General features: G+C 38.9%; 2 protein-coding genes across 3 annotated transcripts; both read right to left on the bottom strand.

Annotated features, from left to right (window-relative positions):
* On the bottom strand, positions 1–11,576 carry LOC117385540 (phosphatidylinositol 4-phosphate 5-kinase type-1 gamma-like). 2 transcript variants are annotated; one of them, XM_055228753.1, is made up of 18 exons: positions 11,274–11,570; positions 9,098–9,126; positions 8,072–8,161; positions 7,804–7,934; positions 7,599–7,716; positions 6,522–6,674; positions 5,684–5,983; positions 5,397–5,605; positions 5,238–5,321; positions 5,026–5,074; positions 4,765–4,849; positions 4,521–4,688; positions 3,879–4,035; positions 3,727–3,795; positions 2,420–2,930; positions 1,372–1,446; positions 921–1,004; positions 741–832 (listed from the first exon to the last, which is right to left on the bottom strand). In XM_055228753.1, exons 1-18 carry the CDS (start codon positions 11,368–11,370, stop codon positions 830–832), a joined length of 2,412 nt encoding a protein of 803 aa, XP_055084728.1. In that variant the 5' UTR covers positions 11,371–11,570; the 3' UTR covers positions 741–829. The 2 variants fall into 2 exon arrangements, with proteins under 2 accessions (XP_055084729.1, XP_055084728.1); XM_055228754.1 differs by lacking the exon at positions 1,372–1,446 and having other exon boundaries at positions 1–832; positions 11,274–11,576.
* A 214-nt stretch (positions 11,577–11,790) lies between these two features.
* On the bottom strand, positions 11,791–14,480 carry LOC117385655 (phospholipid hydroperoxide glutathione peroxidase-like). Its single transcript, XM_033982955.2, has 7 exons — positions 14,415–14,480; positions 13,152–13,246; positions 12,935–13,079; positions 12,693–12,844; positions 12,478–12,502; positions 12,346–12,405; positions 11,791–12,268 (listed from the first exon to the last, which is right to left on the bottom strand). Exons 1-7 carry the CDS (start codon positions 14,478–14,480, stop codon positions 12,236–12,238), a joined length of 576 nt encoding a protein of 191 aa, XP_033838846.1. The 3' UTR covers positions 11,791–12,235.
* Positions 14,481–17,923: the final 3,443 nt, after the last annotated feature.

The raw sequence follows: 17,923 nt of genomic DNA, 5'->3' as shown, positions 1-17,923 counted from the left end.
CTGTTGCCCACAAATAGGCCGGGGATACGTGACTGAAAAAAAAACAATGTACATGAACTTACATCAGAGTTTGAATGCAACATAGAGCAAAAAGCAAGAATATCACCAAGTATGAAAAAAGAAAAAAACATGTAGTACTTTTGTTCACTTCCGACAATGTAACAGAAAGCTCTTCATAGCTAACAAGTTACGTATTTACTGAAAACCCTGTCACGCCATCAAATCATGCACAACATGCACACATGGACAAGTGGAAGAGGACACATGCAGAACAGCTGTGCCAACATTTAGCAAAAGCACTTCTCCCCACAGGATGCTGCTTTAAATGTACATTACTATTCAAATTAATTGGTAATTTGATAAGGCATACAGGACAAAGCCATTTGCTGCCAAATATTTTACAGATCTATTGAAGACTCAGAAAAGGAACACAAAATAATAGTCTGTCAAAGCTGTAACAAACGTGTGTACATACTTAAAAGTATGGTATAAAGTGCCAGAAATTGTAAATAAATTATGAATAAAAGTGATTAAAATTTGACTGTGTTGCATAGGCGAGCACAATTTGACCATAACTGTTTTTTATCCATAAAAATACAACTGATAAGGTCACTGAGATGTGCCCATTTTTGCCCTTTTGCATGTAATTATCAAAGTTTTCAGGTAGACAGTGGTAATAGTGTGTTTAGCATTAGCGTTCACCATGTCATAGTTGACGTGTGCAGCTTTCGCTCACAGCCTGAGTTTCACAGTAAATCAGTAGAAGTTCAGTGGCCTCATTTGGCCTCACGAGGTCTCGCTCAGTCATCACTGCTCTCTCCACAGTGGTTTACTAAGGAAGTGGAAACAAACAGAATGAACATATTAGCATTTATACTGGTGAAAAGAAAAGTGAGAATAAATAAAACATATGATCTTACAATCTCACTGTCCCCGTCGGATCCTCTTCTGGAGTCTGAGCTGGGATGTAGAGGAGAGTACACCCAGCTCTGGTCATCCTGAGTCTGCAGTGTCACCGTCCGGCCAGCAGAGGGCAGCACGAAGAAAACAAAAAGTTAAATTACTATGGGACACAAAATTAGTATTAGTTTAGCTTGCAAACACCTTGAGAGCAGTTTTGACAGAAAAAGAAAACTATGAAGGAAGTAAGTGGGAAAGTATTTATATGATTTAGGAAGCAGATGAAATTTGTTATTATGTAAATGCAGCCAATTCTGAGTTTTACAAAGCAAGGTAAGGTACTTAATTCCATTTGCAATGCTAATAATACTACTGCTAAGACTTTACGTGGAAGTATTTAGTTAGTTACTTTCCAGTTCTGGCCACACTACTCTACAAGCTACACCAAGAACGCCTTGACTCATGACTTACACTGTAACTCGAACTAGAATTGAGTTTACGACGGCCAAGAACTGGGGAGTACACCCAGTATCTGCCGTCTGCATACTGATGGATCAAAACAAAGGCAGAAAATCAACAGTGAAGTTGCATGTATTAATAGTATTTGCGTAGATGGATTCATGTTGGTGTTTCCTTACATAAAAAATATACTGTAGATGAATGGCAAAAACATGCAAGATTCGAACTAATTGCCATGACAGTACTCTCTTTGTGCAGGAGAGAGAAACATTTCAGTGCATTCAAAGCAGCTCCAGTGTGCTCTGGGGTAGGCTGAAAGGTTTATGGAGAGGCTATAGGCTCCTAATGGTTAAGTCCCTGCATGGATTATTATTTTATACTTTTGTTTATTATTTTTACAGGAGATTTCATTGCATGGGTTAAAACAAGGACAATAGAGACTGCATAATCCACTCCTACAGGATGGATCTTATGTTACTTACATAAGAGGGAATAGCATCAGTTAGCTGGTTCTTAAAGGCACACCATGTAACTTTTCTGGCAGAGGGTCCACTACCTGCTTGTCTCCGTGGAAATATTATCGATTTACCTGAAATGTTCCATGACTAAAACTTATCTAGAATTTATTACAGGTCTTGGCCTTGCATTCTTACTGTGAGCTGGGTCACCTGTACCTGAGAGGAATAAGTTTAATGCCATATTGATGAACATTCTTGGCAAAGCAATGACATCAGACAAGCAGGTGGGAGACTTGCCACTATAAACATTACTTTCTACTTTAAACCCATGTTGGTTTATTTGCTGGTGTGTTATTGTGTTGGCCAGATAAAGTCCCCAATCTAACAGAAATGGGGAGTTTTTTTTTTAGACATTTAAACCTACCCCTGTATACACACATGTTTTGCTCTCACCATCACAGCTCTACCACGCTGTCCTGACTGGGCCACTGTGAGACTCCCAGTAGATCGAGGACAAACAGACAGTAAGGCCTTTGTAATGGGATTTCACTGTGAACCAATGACATGAATTCAAGTGCTCAGTAAACTCAGTAAATACTCACAAAGTAGATGTCAGAAACCTGCACTTCTCCATCAAGGGAATTGTTGCTACTGGAAACTGACACGTGATTGCTTGACGTCAGTGGAGGGCGGCGAGGGGGTGGCTGAGGACTAGACGGAAGGGAGGTGGGCAGGGTTGAGGTCAGCTGGTGGGTGGAGCTTTGGGTGGAGGTTTGAGAAGATGCTGGGCAAATGGGAGTAAAGGCTGATGCAGGTGCCAGTGCTGAGGTACTGGGAGTTAACACTGGAGTTGAAACTGGAACTTGTAAATTGGTGGGAGAATGGAGGGGCTTTGAGGAGGGCTGTATGGTGGAGGAGGGGAGTGTGGCGGAGGACTGGGTGGATAGGGGAGGGTCTGAGGAGGAGGTGAGGGATGGAGGCAGTGTGGTAGGGGAACAAGGGCCTGGAGATGGAGCGATGGTTGTGGGTGGGGCCTCAACAGGATGCTCTGGTGACAGGTCTGGTGATGTCTTCTCTGTTGCTTTGGTGAGCTCGGTGCTGTTGGGAATTTTACTGAAATACAATGAAGAAATAAAATGTTATTAGTCCTATTGGATCCATCTTCTGTCTCAATCAACATGGTATGACGGTGAAACTTGCTTGATTGTCAGAAAATGCTGGATTTTGCTCAGTAAAGGTTCATTAATATATTAGTATGGGCTTGGTATAGTTTCATATGGATCAAACAGTCCTTTTCTACTACAAGTTAGCACAAGGTTTTAGCTATAATCTTGAGTGAGTTAGTTTTTCACAGCAAATAACTTTTTACTGTTACATAATCTACATAATCTTGTAGATTATGTAACAGTTTTATATAAATTGTATTGAAATTAACTTTTTTATTTCTGTGTATTTTTAAAATTAATTAACCATTTCTATAGAGCCTTTCAAGAAACCCAAAGCGCTTTACATTGCAATATTCATTCACTTATTCACATTATTTGGTGATGATAAGTTACTATTGTAGCCACAGCTGCCCTGGGGTAGATTGATGGAAGCGACGCTGCCAATCTGCGCCATCTGCTCACCGGACCCCCACCAACACTCACACATACATCACATTCATTCCAGGCAGTGAGGGTGAAGTGCTTTGTTTCATTTGTTTTTTTGCCACTGGCGCCCCACTGTGGCACTTGGTATTCCATCAAAGTACTAACCAGGCCCAGCCTTGCTTAGCTACTGAGATCTGATGAGATCAGTCTTTGAAAAGCTGGTATGGTATTTGGGGATGACAAAACCACGTCACTTCAGGCGAAGTCGATAGTGTCACAGTGTAATGCCTTGGTGGAGGTCTGCTGTTTCTGAATACCTGAGCTCAACTTCTACTGTTATAATATCTTGCTTTTCCTCATGGACCTCTACAATCTCCTTCTGGGACCTGTGTGCACAACAGAGAACAATTCCATGTAATAAGAGCCACGATAAAGAGTGAGGTGACAGACTATTGGCCTGCTGACACACCTGGCCACACTGGGAGAGAGCATCTGTCTGCGGTAGCGCGGGTGCTCGGGCGTGTCGAAGGGAGTTGTGGTTAATGAGTTGTTAGACGACAGGGTGGTGGCGATCGATGCAGTGGTGGCATCTTCAAATGAAGGAGGAGTGCAAGGCGGTTCTCTGCCTAATGGGGTAATTATAAAACAATACATATGAGAAAGAAAGAAGAAAAGAGTTTTACACTAAATGTTATGATACTTTAACAAAAAAGCCATTGCAAAAAAGCATATATTCGTGATTCATGTCTGTTTATGTTCTTTTACTTTAAAGACTAGTTGACAACTGCTATCAATTTACAATTAAACTGACCAAATGTGCTGATGTCCAGAAAACACAAACCATGTTTTTCCTCTTTGTTAAAATTAAGTTGTAGGGTAATTGAAATACATCCACTTTTCCAAACTATGATTCTACTTGCAAAGGACTAAATATTCTATCCCAGCAAATATGGGTCTAGACCACTAGATACTAGATACAACTTAGATTCACCAGTTTTTTTGACATGTTTTCAAACAGTGTGACAAAACTGCAGTACCCAAAACAAGAATACTGAAACAAGTTGCTGGGATTGTGGCGTTCCAAGTTAATTTTATTTATAAAAACACTCACCCCTGTCCTCCAGCATTGGGAAACTCCTTGCTCCTCTCAGGTTTTCTAGATTGTCCAGATTTTCCCTGCGGTCTTCAGTCAGTGAGGGGCGCTGTGATGTGGACCCAGCATTAGACCTAGATGCTGACAGGGTTCCTCGTCCTCTCTTTGAAGGAGATGGCCGAAGAGCTAAACGGATAATAAAAGGTTTTAGAGTTTTCAAACTAACTATTAAAACCAGCAGTCCTTAAAAGTGTGAATTTACAGCAGCTTTTCCTGAAGACAGTCGAGGTACAGAATTTGAAGAATCGCTCAGCGTAGAAGCCAGGCCTGTGAACTGACACAGTGTCCTGAGAGAGAGAGGAGATGTGAACCATTATAGACACTGCATTATAATTCAATCTGCACATTTCATTCATCACAACTACTCTACTTGTGTAATGAGAGGAAACTCACTACCGTTTATTGACATTATGTGATGTGGTGTTTTGGTTGATTGCGTAACAGATGTGTGAAAATGACTTACCCCGTCATGGATAAGTGACTTCCAAGAGTGCTCCAGCTTCTTAATCAGCCTGTCAGAGAAGAGAATTAAATCATTTAGCTGCTCTCAACAGTCATTTATTCCTGTTACCTGGCAACACAAGGGCCAATCACAGCCTTATTTATGCAGCGTGGAGTGTCAGTTTTCATGTAGTGCTATTCAAAAGGAAAATGGCAGTATTCATTATTACACACCTGTAGGACTGCAGGATATCAATGATTCCAACAAAAAGTAGTAGATTTTCTCCTTTTGGCCCCACAGCTGGAATACCTCCCATTCTGCAAACAGATAAAACATATTTGTACAGTCTATTGACCTTCTTTGGTGATTTTAACATTCTTTTAGCATCCTACGTGACATCATGGTCCAGCGTGTCCCTGCACATTGAGTCTCCCTGTATAGACTCCATGGCAGTGGAATACAAGGCTCTCTGCAGTACAGGCCTCTTGGAGTCAGTGCCCCCTGCTGGTGATGCCTGGCACTGGATCTCTTTTTCTGCCAGAGTTTTGTTGTGGACACCGAGCAGCAGACTGTAATCCATGATCTTAAAACTTTCCAGAACCTGAGAATAAAATAGAATTGATGAAAGAAGTTTACAATTGAAACGTTATGGCACAGTATAAATAGTAGAGTGTCTTACCAAACAGTCCCTCTGCAGAGTGCGCACTAGTGCACTGTAGGTGTCCTGGTCTAGTGAGAGGCCTTCAGGGACATCGCTGAGAAAGTCCAGGTCTTTAAAAGTGGGTTTGGACTTCTCCCTTTCTTTTTTTGATGCACGTCTTTTATATGTAGATCCTTTTAGGTCAAATTTAAGGTGCATTCGTATTGAACGGGGTAAAATATTGTTCATCACAATAATTCTGATATTTCTGCCTCCACATTGAACACAATACAGTCCAAAAAACTTTGGCAACAAGGTCCTTGGGTTCTGGTTCAAATTCTGTGAAGAACAGACACAGTTTCAGTTTAGTACAGTGGTGATAGGACAGTACACCTGGTGTCACAGCGTGACCACACGTTGCAGCTAAGTAGTACTTGGCCCAGGCAAACCACTATTATGCTTAAAACAGCCAGTGGGAGGCGTCACCACCGACCAGGGTCAAAACACTGATAGGATAAAGAGGATAATGGTGCCTAGAAGTTTTAGCTGCAGACTTATTCTTTAACACTGAACACACAAACAGCCATGAACAGTTTTGTCTAAAAGTCTGAAATGTCTTTATGTACTGGGCACATCATTTGTCATAAAACAACACTTGTTTCTTTCAAATTCATGACACTTCTTTTCTGTGGTAACTGTTTACTTGGAAATGTCATGACCTAATTGTCTAACCTAGACGTCTCATCCAATATTGTTTGTTTTGCAGTGACCTCTATATGTTCAGTAAGTATTACTTAAACACAAATAAATAGCTATAGTATACATACACAATGTACCTGTCACGGGTCAAACTAACTGTAATATAAGAGAGATTTACCATGTAGTATCCAGGTAGTAGTTTTTGTAGAAATTCGGCCTCCTTGTGCAGCACAGTTTTAATGATAAACTCATCATCACTGGTGACATAGAATATTGATCCACTGGCTCCAGGATTTGACAGCTCAATCAAAGGTTCATTACAAAGCGAATACTGCAAAAACGATTAACAAAAATATAGACTCATTTTAAAGTTCTTCAAAGGTTAAACACACACTCATCACTCGTTTCCCTTGCTGCGTCAATAAGAGATTGTTTCAACAAAGCTTTTTCTCACTAATGTTCATCGAAAGGCTTTGTGGGTGTTTGTGTGAAACTTACACATTTAGACTGTGTTTGCAGAATGTACCATTATCAAACTACACTTTCACCCACTGTATGCTGTGGGGCAATGTGAAAAGAAAGACGGCAGTTTCATTTAATGAAGTTGCTTTATGTGTATGCACGGATACATGTGACAATACTGAGTAATAGGAAGTTACTAATCTCTTTGCATAGGGCAAATTCAGTGTCAAAAAGTGATGTTAGAAAGATTGTCTTTGTTCCCTGGGTTAGTGTACACACCACGTGCTAGATATTTACGTTTGAGGGAAGTAAAAACAAAACATTTTCACCAAAGTTCCAGTAAATAAGATATACCAAATATAGCAACGCTGCATAACTTCTGAAGGTGGAACATTATCTGCATGATGAAAGTTAAAACCACACTCAGTCTCCATGGAGATAGAGAGTAGATATACCATACTGTGGAATATTATAACTAATGAAACAGCATTTCCATGGGAACAAACAGACGGAGGCCCTTTCAGACCAAATAAGGTTTATTTATGTTTATTAACTTTAAAAATGTTGTTCAGTTGACAGAATTCAACCTTCTTTTTCTATGGACCCTACCAGGACGACTGAGTGATTGTGCAAAAATGGAAGCACTCATTGGGCCATTTTTACAATGAAAAAAATGATACTTGGATAAACTGGATTCATACAGCCTTCAACTTACTCAAACCTATCACCTCTCACTGTGTTTGGCCTTTTGCAGTGTTTATCATCTGAACAAAACTGATGTATTAGCACATACCAGGTAGTCATCTGGTCGGATCCCAAACAGCTCTCTGAAGTAGCGGAAGGCCACGGGAGCATACGTTTTAAATCGAAAGTCTGGGAAGTGATGTGCTGGAGTGAGATTACTGCCTTCACTGTAAAAAGAAAATAATTGGACAACACTTACCTAAAAAAAATCTCTATGTTTCTGTGATAAATATTTGAGTAAACCCTGATAGTACCTTGGAAAGAAGATGCTTTCCACCACATAGAAGTCTTGCATCAGCACATCTCGCTCTGGCTTGGAGCTGAGGTTACCGACTGTGTAACCGATGCCCAGCTGGATGGCCCCTTTGAGCGCTGAAGAGGTGGTCTGTAGGAGGCACACAAGAACAACAAAGTGAGCAGGAGGCTGACAATGCTTTGAGGGCTGTTATATAATATTATGCAGCTAAGCAGTTCTCAAGCAGTATGGTAGTCAATTGGAAAAGACTGGTAAAAAGACAGTGCCTTTTTGTACGTCGTCTCCCCTGAGGCATCGACTCTTCTGTGGCCAATCTTCTTCTCGTGAGTTGGACCTGCTCCAAATGGTGATGGCATCTATAAAAAACACACAAAACAAAATTCAATTCAGGAAACAATCGAGAACCTAAATTAAAAGGGATGTTTTCCAAATGGGTAAAATCAACAAGCATGGAGTCATTTGTGTGTTTGTTTAATCAGGACCACAACAATTAAACAGAAGAAATGTGATTGATCGTCTACTGAAATAATTAAGGACTACTTTGATTATCGTTAATTATTATCTGGGCAACAAACTGATTATTATTACACATGCCATTTACTACAAAAACAAGACCGCACTGTTATTAAATCAAACAGGGAAGAAAAAAAAGATATATTTTATGATTTTTTATTAAACTTTACCTTTAACCGTTTTTTTTATCAAAAAAATCTTCAAGGTACAATGAAAAATAATCGTTTCACTAAAATAACTGTTTGTTGCAGAGATAGTTGTAATATTGTAACTGTATTGACTAAACTCTGTAGACCCTCTTTCTCAAATAGTAGCAATGCATTTAGATTTCAAAGTGTGTTTTATACTAGGGCTGTTATTGACTAAAAAACTTCCTGCTAACTGATTATTCGACTAAAAGGGGGACATAGAAAAAGTATCTCTATGTATCCGACCCAAACTGTACGAACAAGACTACAATTACAAAGGTGTTGCAAAAACAACTATTTATGCAAAAAAGACACTAGGATACAATGTATTTATATAAAGACAGATTAATCTTGTGAATCTTGAGTTTAATTTGGCTTTTTACATACTAATACTGAGAAATAACAAATCTTCAACGCCCTCACTTTTCCTCTCTGCTGTTGTCCCACATAACTCCTTAAAATCTACATAATAGTATAGGACAGTAGCTCTATTTTATACTACTGTAAAACAATCATAGCTTTGAATACAGGTCATTAAATAAGAGCAGTATTAGCTCACACGAACGGTAGGTCTATGTTCTCAGTTCTCACCTCTGTTATCTGAGCTTTTCTGGCTGGATCTGCAGATAGAGAATGAGAAAAGAGGTTACAAAGCTCCTACTACAATGCATTATTCAATGTGCAGTGACAATTATTTAACAAATGCTGACACAAAATCATTATATAGACTAACATGTTCAGTTTGACACTCACCAGCAGGGGGCTTTAGAACATACTTCGTAGTTTTCAAATCTAGTCAAAACTAAAAGATCCAAACGGCAATGTGCACTTTGCTTCTACTATTCTTGCACCACTGAGATTTGTCAGGCAAAAAGTCTATTGGATTGACTTTTAATCTGAGCGTTGCCATTGGCTGCTTCCTCCAGATCAGGGGGCAAACCAATCAGAAACAGGGATTAGAAGAAGCCAATGCATAAAACTGATCAGATCTGTTCAAATCAAAAAGACACTGACAGGGCATCAGGATAAAAATAGACTGTATGGATGCTATCGGTGGCAGCTATGGAAGTGTAGTGAGAGTGTTTTTTAATAATCATGCTGAGATTCCGGTCGTGTGAGGGGAAAAGATTAAGGATGCGATGTGGACGGGGCAGGGATAAATACCCTTTAAGCCATGTTAAAGACGAGGACACTGTAGCAGATGTTTCAGCACTGTGCAGTACTACACAATGCTTGGAAATAATGGAGACCGGCTCATATAATACAACGACAGAGATGTAGTTTTAGTGGTGTGAAATGTTAGGAATTAAAAGAGGTTAAATCAATAAAATCAATAAAAGGATTCTAATAACATAATATTATGATCGGTCTAAGCAGTATATGAGACTACTGATTTCACTACACTACTTAATTAAATGTATTCAATGAATGGCCTTGTGCTAGTTCTTACATAGATCAAGACCATACATTAAGTCTATTCAGGAAAGGTTCACTGTTGTCCTATTTAGGATTTTTTTTTTCACATACATACAATTGAGTATCTAGGTTGGATTGAAACTCTATGAGACTAGAGCATAGCCATGGCAGACAAGTTCACCTGCATATGCACTGTTACTTTACCACTGAGCCAAACGGCATTGCAACTTGTCAGTGCAACAGATTTGGACGATACTATGGAGTGGCAATTTAGAGGTTATATACACCCTACAATGGAAGCACAAGCTTTATTTTTCATGATACCTTTGTTCTTTTCTTGTTTTAGTCCGAATATTGGGTGAGAACACCTGTTACAGGTCAGATAGTTAGAACAATAGAGACTATGCCAGGGCATACACAATGGATCTGTGGGATTAAGGTCAGAGCACAATTATGACTGTGGGCCATGATCATGGACATGCACTGTGTTTTTTTATTAAAATGACACATTTGATGCATTTTGATGGCATAGAGATATTGTCCTAAATGAACCAATGGCAGGAATATGAGTTTGAGTAAAGAGGATTAGGTCAATATAAGTGCGAGTGCATGCGGTCTGTTGTTTTGACAGTTATAAACACACAAGTGGATTTCAAGCCCACTGCAGGCTTGGGACATCTCACTCCCTCCCTGTGCACAACTATAATCTGTTTGGATCTGGTATGAATAATAATCTCCAGAGTCATGCAGCACTATACATACACACTTGTTGGCACTACAAGGCTTCTTCAGTTGGATGTAATGTGTATTAGAACTAGTAGTAGTTAGTAAACCTGAGTAAACCTGACGTGCCACTATCTCAATGTATTTGTTGGGACGTCCATAGTAATGGTTGTAATTGATACCCAGAAAGGATTAGGAGTTTATGCTATAATTCCATAGCGGATTATGTAAGGCGTTCTTCACATATAGACAGACAAAGAGTGTGTTCTGAAGAGTTAAATGTGTGAATCCAACCATCAGAAACAACATACTGTAAAAGTTTACCTGTCTAATGAACTGCAGTGAACTTGAATCACTTTAAACTGAGGTCCAGTGACTTTACATCATGACACTGTTATCTAACCTTTAATTTATTATTAATTCCTACGTCTGAGGTTTCAATTTTCTGGAACTTTGAGTTCTTCACTTGATTTTAGTCACCCAGCCCTAAAATAAAATAGTTGAATTGTCTGTTGGCACATGGTGTTCGTGCAGGCCTGGTGTACTCTATGAATGTCGTTTAAATGTGTAATACAATAGGCTATATCTGAATGCATTGTATTGAAATAAATTCAAATATCATACAGACCGGTGTCCCCCAGGTCCCCCAGGTCAAGCTGCAGGCACAAGCCGGACGCCTCGCTTCGACTCCCGTCATCCCCGGGTTCCGCAGTCCTCCCGTCCATTCCTGGAAGCGTCCTGCCCGGAGAAGATGCACAGCCTGCTCCTCCCACCAAAGACACTCACGGCGAGGGAACGCGTGTGCAGTTATCAGTTAAACCTGATTCTAGCCTCAGAATAACGGGCAGGCTTCCCGAAAACGTACATAGCAGCATCTTTGCGTGTTCAGGTTGGCAAACGCCGCGACAGTGGAGTGGTGCAGCTGCTCATCTCCTCTGCCGCTGCTGTGCGTCGACGTCGTGCGCAGGGGCGCAAAAGCTCTAGCGCGTCACATGATAATATCCATAGAAAAATATTACCAAATAAATACAAACCAAGGATGTCGGGAAGTTATCATCAGTAAAATCTAACATCAACTCTAATAATTAACTGGCAATTTTGTGGATGTAAAGGTTTGAGATTTAATCCATTCCATACACAGCAGCCAGAGCTTTTGTTGTGGTTCAAGAAGACATCGTATTTATTAGTCAACAGGTTAACACTTTGGTAGTTTATACAAAATCAACGTCACTTTCAGCTCTTATCAAGCAAGTGAATAGCACATCTATTAAATGCAGTACATACAAGTGCAAATGTGGCATTTCATTTTAATGTTTCTGAAGACAAAACACTAATTATTTTTCTAATCAGAGTTGTGACATGGAGATTTATACTGGGCAAAGGAATGGCTTTACTTTTTTAAGCATAGTAAAACATGTGGCTTTTCTCATGAACATAGAAGGTGGTGGATGCAGGTGATCTCTGATTCAGTTGCACGCTAAAATCAGGCCAGTCCTCCCCGCAGTAGGGTTTAGAGACAAGCCGTCATACGTCAGAAAAACACTGCTACACCTTAAAGTCCACATGAAAAGCCAACAGTTAAAGCATAATTTATAGGTATGAGGGTAGATCCTTTTCCACCACCTAAAACAACAGAAGAGACAGGATATTACTTTTAAAACATGCCTGACCAGTCACAGAAGCATGTTTAAACAGCTTACACTTGGATCATCTGTGGGGCCGTATCTCTTCACCACTTGGCCCTCTCGGTTTATGAGAAACTGTAGCAATAAACAACATATTTCATTACTCTGCCTAAATGGCTAAAGAAATACAGTAATTCTTGAAATTACCTTCGTGAAGTTCCATTTGATATTACTGTGGAAATAAAAAAAAAAATAAAAAATCAATTGATGAATATATACAAGTCTAACACAATTAAATAGAAACATCTGATGGATGGTTAGTCATGGATCAATTACTATAACTGGGCTATAACAGTTCTATATTTTACACCACATTAACTGCTGGTTGAATTGTACAAACAACAGTTGGACTTGGAACCTACTTCCCCAGGGTTCCTTTGCCTTTTGGCTGAGCCTTCATCCACTTCCAAAGAGGGTGGGCATTGTCTCCATTGACTTCAATCTTACTGAACATGTCAAATTCAGCATTGTAGCCTTTGGCAAACTCCTTTATCTCGGCATCTGTTCCTGGTTCCTGCATCATACAAGTCAAAAGGCATACAATGAATAAAGATGATGCAACCACCAACCACCAAATGTTAGGTTAGGCTAGGTGAACACATACCTGTCCTCCAAACTGGTTGCATGGAAAACCCAGGATACGTAAACCTTTGTCAGCATAGGAGGCGTGCATTCCCGCTAGCTGAGTGTAGTTTACTCGGGTCTTTCCTCATTTAGAGGCTACATTTGTGATTATACAAACAAATCCTCTACAATACAAAAACATATCAATTAAGATACAAATACTCATCTGTAAACCTGAAATATTACATCTACTTTACCTGTACTTTTCCAGTGAGACTTCATTGCCATCTATATCTTTGGCAGAAAACTCATAGATAGACTTAGCCGTCTCCCAGTCTGCCACTTGTGCACACTAAAAACAAGCAAGAAAGCATTTGTCATAAAATAAGAAACATTTCCCGGAAAGCAGTAAATGAAGTAAAGATTAATAGTGTACAAAGGTCAAAGGGGGTAACAAAAATATGGAAGTTGCTTGTTGCGTCAAGATCTCTGGACTCATTTTTACCAGTATCTGATCACACCTAATTTACTACTTTTTAAACAACTTTTTTTTTTGCCGCCCACCCTGTCGATTAAATTACGGGGCGCTCACCCATCTCAAAATGTGCTTCTTTACCAAATCCGTTCCGCTCCTTACGAAACTATTATATTAATAAAAATCCGGTCCCTATTTTCCCCCATACTTTGTCTCCCTTATCCAAGGCTAGACCATAAAGACTGTAAATACCTGTAAACAGAGGTGAGTTTAAGGAGGAAAAGGAGGGAGCCAGATTCTATCATCATTATTATCTCATCTCGTAAATGTGTGACTTATTAAGTTTAGACAAATGAGACTCTACATGCCTTTGTGTTGTCCAGTTGACAGATTGAATTTTTCTTCTATGGCTCATATCTGGACAACTGAGGGATTACACAGACAGGGCCTGATGTTGTAAGAGTCATTTCATGTGACTATTACTTAACTATAAATATATGAAACGCACAAACAAACGCAGTTTTCCCGCTGTGGGCCCAATGTTTTTCTTTTCAAAGCACAAGTTTAACTGTGTTTTGAGTGGAACGAGTAATTAAACAACATTTAAATTTTAAACTTCTAATACATAAATGAACGTAACATTGTAAAAACAATCAGTGTGTGACAAAAGGGATTAAGTCTTGAGAGCTCCTTATCCCTAAATTTAGTGGTAGCTGGGCTGAATACTGTTGGCTTTAAGCTAGTTACATCAGCACAAAATCACATAATAATTGCGTATCTTTGTTCAATGCTTCAGTAATCAGCAATCTACTAAAGCACTGTCTAAATAATGAATGAATTAATGAGAAGCTAACAAATCAGGCTAATCTTATCAATCGGACCCTTTTGCCTGTGACACCCGCAGAGCCGTTACGCACTTTGTTTATAAATAGACGCCTCGCGCCGACCTACGTCTTCGACCATAAATGAGAGAAGATAGATTCAATTGAATGTTCTTAATTGCATCAACATAAACACATAGTGCAGTAATGCTAGGTTAACTTACCATGCCTCTCACTAGTCCTCTGCTCCCGACGAGACCCAGCAGCAGAGTAGACCTGCAGAGCCACATGGCGGCTCTGCTTTTGCTGTGTCACGTGACCAGCTAACCCCGCCCACTAGAGTGCAGCACTTCCGGGACGTAAGTCTGTTTAAGCTTTTTTCACTAAAATATTTTTACCATACCATAAACGAAAATAAATTTAAAGAAGTTTTTTTTTCTTTTAGTTGCGATATTAGATAACGTATTTCTAATAAAATGATAGGCCTTCGAGATGGCAATAGAAATTAGAATTCCCTTGCGAGTGTCCATGTGACAGGGTTACTTTGGGGAATATGACATTTGACTTATTCTTGCCTAAACATGTTTCTGCGGAGATGACTCAGCCTCCTCCATGGAAACGCACAGCATCCACTCCGCAAGTCTGTGCACATATGGACGAGCATGCGGGGGGGCCCCATTAGCCCCATCAGCCTAAATTATTCAGTGAAAATGATTTGGAAAAGTTTCTTGATCTCTTCATAAAAAATGTGTTGGACTGATAGGACACTAGGCTATACATTTTTTTTTTTTTCATGCCACTTAAAAAACAACAAAACCATCAACAGTAAATTCTGTGACACTGGAAAAAAAATTACATTGTAGTTTCAAAATTGAACCAACAGATGGCACTATATAGATAAACAAAACATCCTAGCTGGGGATTTGACATTTATTTCTAAACCAGAAGCTGTGTAAAGTAAAAGAAATTGAGATAACACTTGAGATAACACTTTAATAAGAGGCTACACCACCTTTAGGTACAATATTTACTAAGTTACTTAATAAATAGTAAATAAGTAAATAAGTAATAGTAAATAGTAAATAAGTAACTTCCAGCCTCATACATACACCTCATACACTTATTTTCAGGCGTGACGTCAAACAGGTGCCATAATTAAACTTATGAGAAACAGCAAATCATGGCTTTAATTGGGTATATTCCCAGTTGGAAATGTCTCAACCGTCGACAATGATCATGAACCCCCAAACCTTTAGCCTACTTGCTTGATTTTTGTTGATTTTTATTTATTTATTTTAATTTTATTTTTTTTTAACATAATTTTAAGTGGTTTGAAGATGATATGATTTTGTTTTATGGAATCTCATTCATTAGATTTGTTTGCCATTTTTTCCCTTTGCTTTAGTACAACTACCATGCATAACACAACTGACTCAACTCAACTGAATTGCTGTCAGATCTCAAGTATTAGCATTTTTTACTACTATATAGATGTTGTTTGGGGGATTAGACATGTCAGTGTAACCATTGTGTTAAAACCAGTTTAATGGAGACAATATCATACCACAAGGCTGTAACTGACTTAACTGGTTTGACTGGATGAAAAATATCAACGTACGGTGTTGCATGTTATAAACTCCTCGTCCCATGTTGTCAGTGGTTTATAAAAGTCACAGTAACATGCCAAAGGGGCTGTGCTGTCTATTATGATCCCTAATGACTGCCGGGCTGTTGTAATTACAGGCGATCTGCGTGCGGACCTCCTTGTTAGTAGAACCAGCGGGTTGTCTCTCTCACATATCACAAAGAACACACATGCAAAGCACAACAGGTGTGTTTGGGTAACGCAGAGCTGAGGCCATGACTTTTTTCAGGAAGACACTTTTAATTAGACCATGGTAAAAATCACAGAATCTGCCACAGGTTCCCACCTGCAACATCCCAGTTCAAAGCACCTAATTAAACACCTCACGTATAGCCAATTAACTGGGAATCAAGCTACTCCTACTGTACCAAGCATCAGGCAAATCAATACACTGTCTGTGTGGGCGACTGTGGGTAGGAGCTGTAATAAGCTGCAGCTCAGACTATGCTATCAGAGATGTAAATATATATATATATATATATATATATATATATATATATATATATATATATATATATATATATATATTACTTACTATAGCCTACAAGCCTATTTAGGTGAGACTGTACATCAAGGAAGATCGAGGCCTATTAGTAACGTATCATCTCACTAGCAAATATATTATGTAACTTGTGTTCTGCTCAAGGGCAATATTGATTGCCAAAATAAGGAAAATAACAAAAGATCCAAAATTGCATCTAATTCTTTATTTAAAATTCCCATTAGTACAATCTGCCGGGGGTTTACCACAGAACAAAACACAAACAATATTTTGAGAATACATAAAAGACAAACACACAAAAAAGTGTACTACTAAATAAATGTTAAACTTTATGTACTGTCAAAGAGTCTTGAGTTTTGTTGCTATAAAGCTTTTGTTATACAAAATAAGTTTTAGCCCATGCATGTCTGAGAACTAAATTCCCATACAATCGTTACAGGAGTGCTTTCTTTGACAGAAGTCTGAGTGCAGTTTTGTGTATTGTTTGTTACATCGATAAACCTTTCTTTGTTCATAACCTTTCCTAAAAGCCTGTTTGATACTTTTTTTTTTTTACAAAATAAGTGCATAGCATAAGTGCCTTTTATTGTTGTGGGATGAACAAAGACATAAAAGAAGTTTCCTTAAATGACCAGAAATTGTATTTATATAGGAACTTCTTTAATGAATACAAATGAAGGGAAAAACAAACAACTTTTATGGGAAAAACAGTTGCCTAGGAACAACCTCTGCTAAACCTGACTTCTGATAGCACCCCCCCCCCCTCCCCTCCTCCCCCACAAACACACACACGCGCACACACACATACACACACACACACACACACACACACACTCGCCCATAGAAGAACACTAACAGCTCGCACCATGGGAGATAAGATCAGATGCTTCAAGAAAAAGTTACGATTATTCCACACTGTTCCTAAGCAACACGTCCGCTGTTTTCTTGTGTCGGCACTATCTCCCCCACCCGACTAGAAATTAACAGTTTTAAAAGTCAGAAATTAAGTTCACTGCCCAAACTTTAACAACTCGTCAAAGTTAGGGCATTATATACAGATAATAGGTTCTGCAGAAGTTTGTCGCCCCAATGTATAATGTTGTTGTTGTTACAGTCTACAGTTGTTTGTTGTGCTAAACTGCAGGTTTGGTTTTGGAGAGTCTCTGACCTAACAATACATTCATTACAGTATAAAACTCTAATGTTATTTAACCTTTAAGGAAAACTAGGTGTCTATATATCATGTATCTGATATAGACCCACTTAAAAAAAAAGAAAAAAACAAATTATATATTCAGATACTTTCTGAAGTCACATTTCAATACTGAAATGTGATGCTTATTTGGTTGATACTTTTCCTGACTCCATTCCTTTAGATCGGTCTTAATCTATTGCACCACACCGCAATATTAAATCATTGGCTCAAATTTTGTGTTGAAACTTACAATATATTGCGTTTTTAATTATCATTGTGGTATCAAAATTAGTATTGTGTATCAAGGCTAATTTCCATATTGAAATAGTTTGAAGTTTTGTTATCGTGACAAGAATCATGATGAAGAGATGTTCTGTTTTTCTGTCACCTG

Source organism: Periophthalmus magnuspinnatus, chromosome 17 (genome assembly GCF_009829125.3).
Source record: "Periophthalmus magnuspinnatus isolate fPerMag1 chromosome 17, fPerMag1.2.pri, whole genome shotgun sequence".
NCBI lineage: Eukaryota > Metazoa > Chordata > Actinopteri > Gobiiformes > Gobiidae > Periophthalmus > Periophthalmus magnuspinnatus.
Note: the sequence above shows the minus strand (reverse complement) of the source record. Positions and strands in the feature narration are given on the sequence as shown.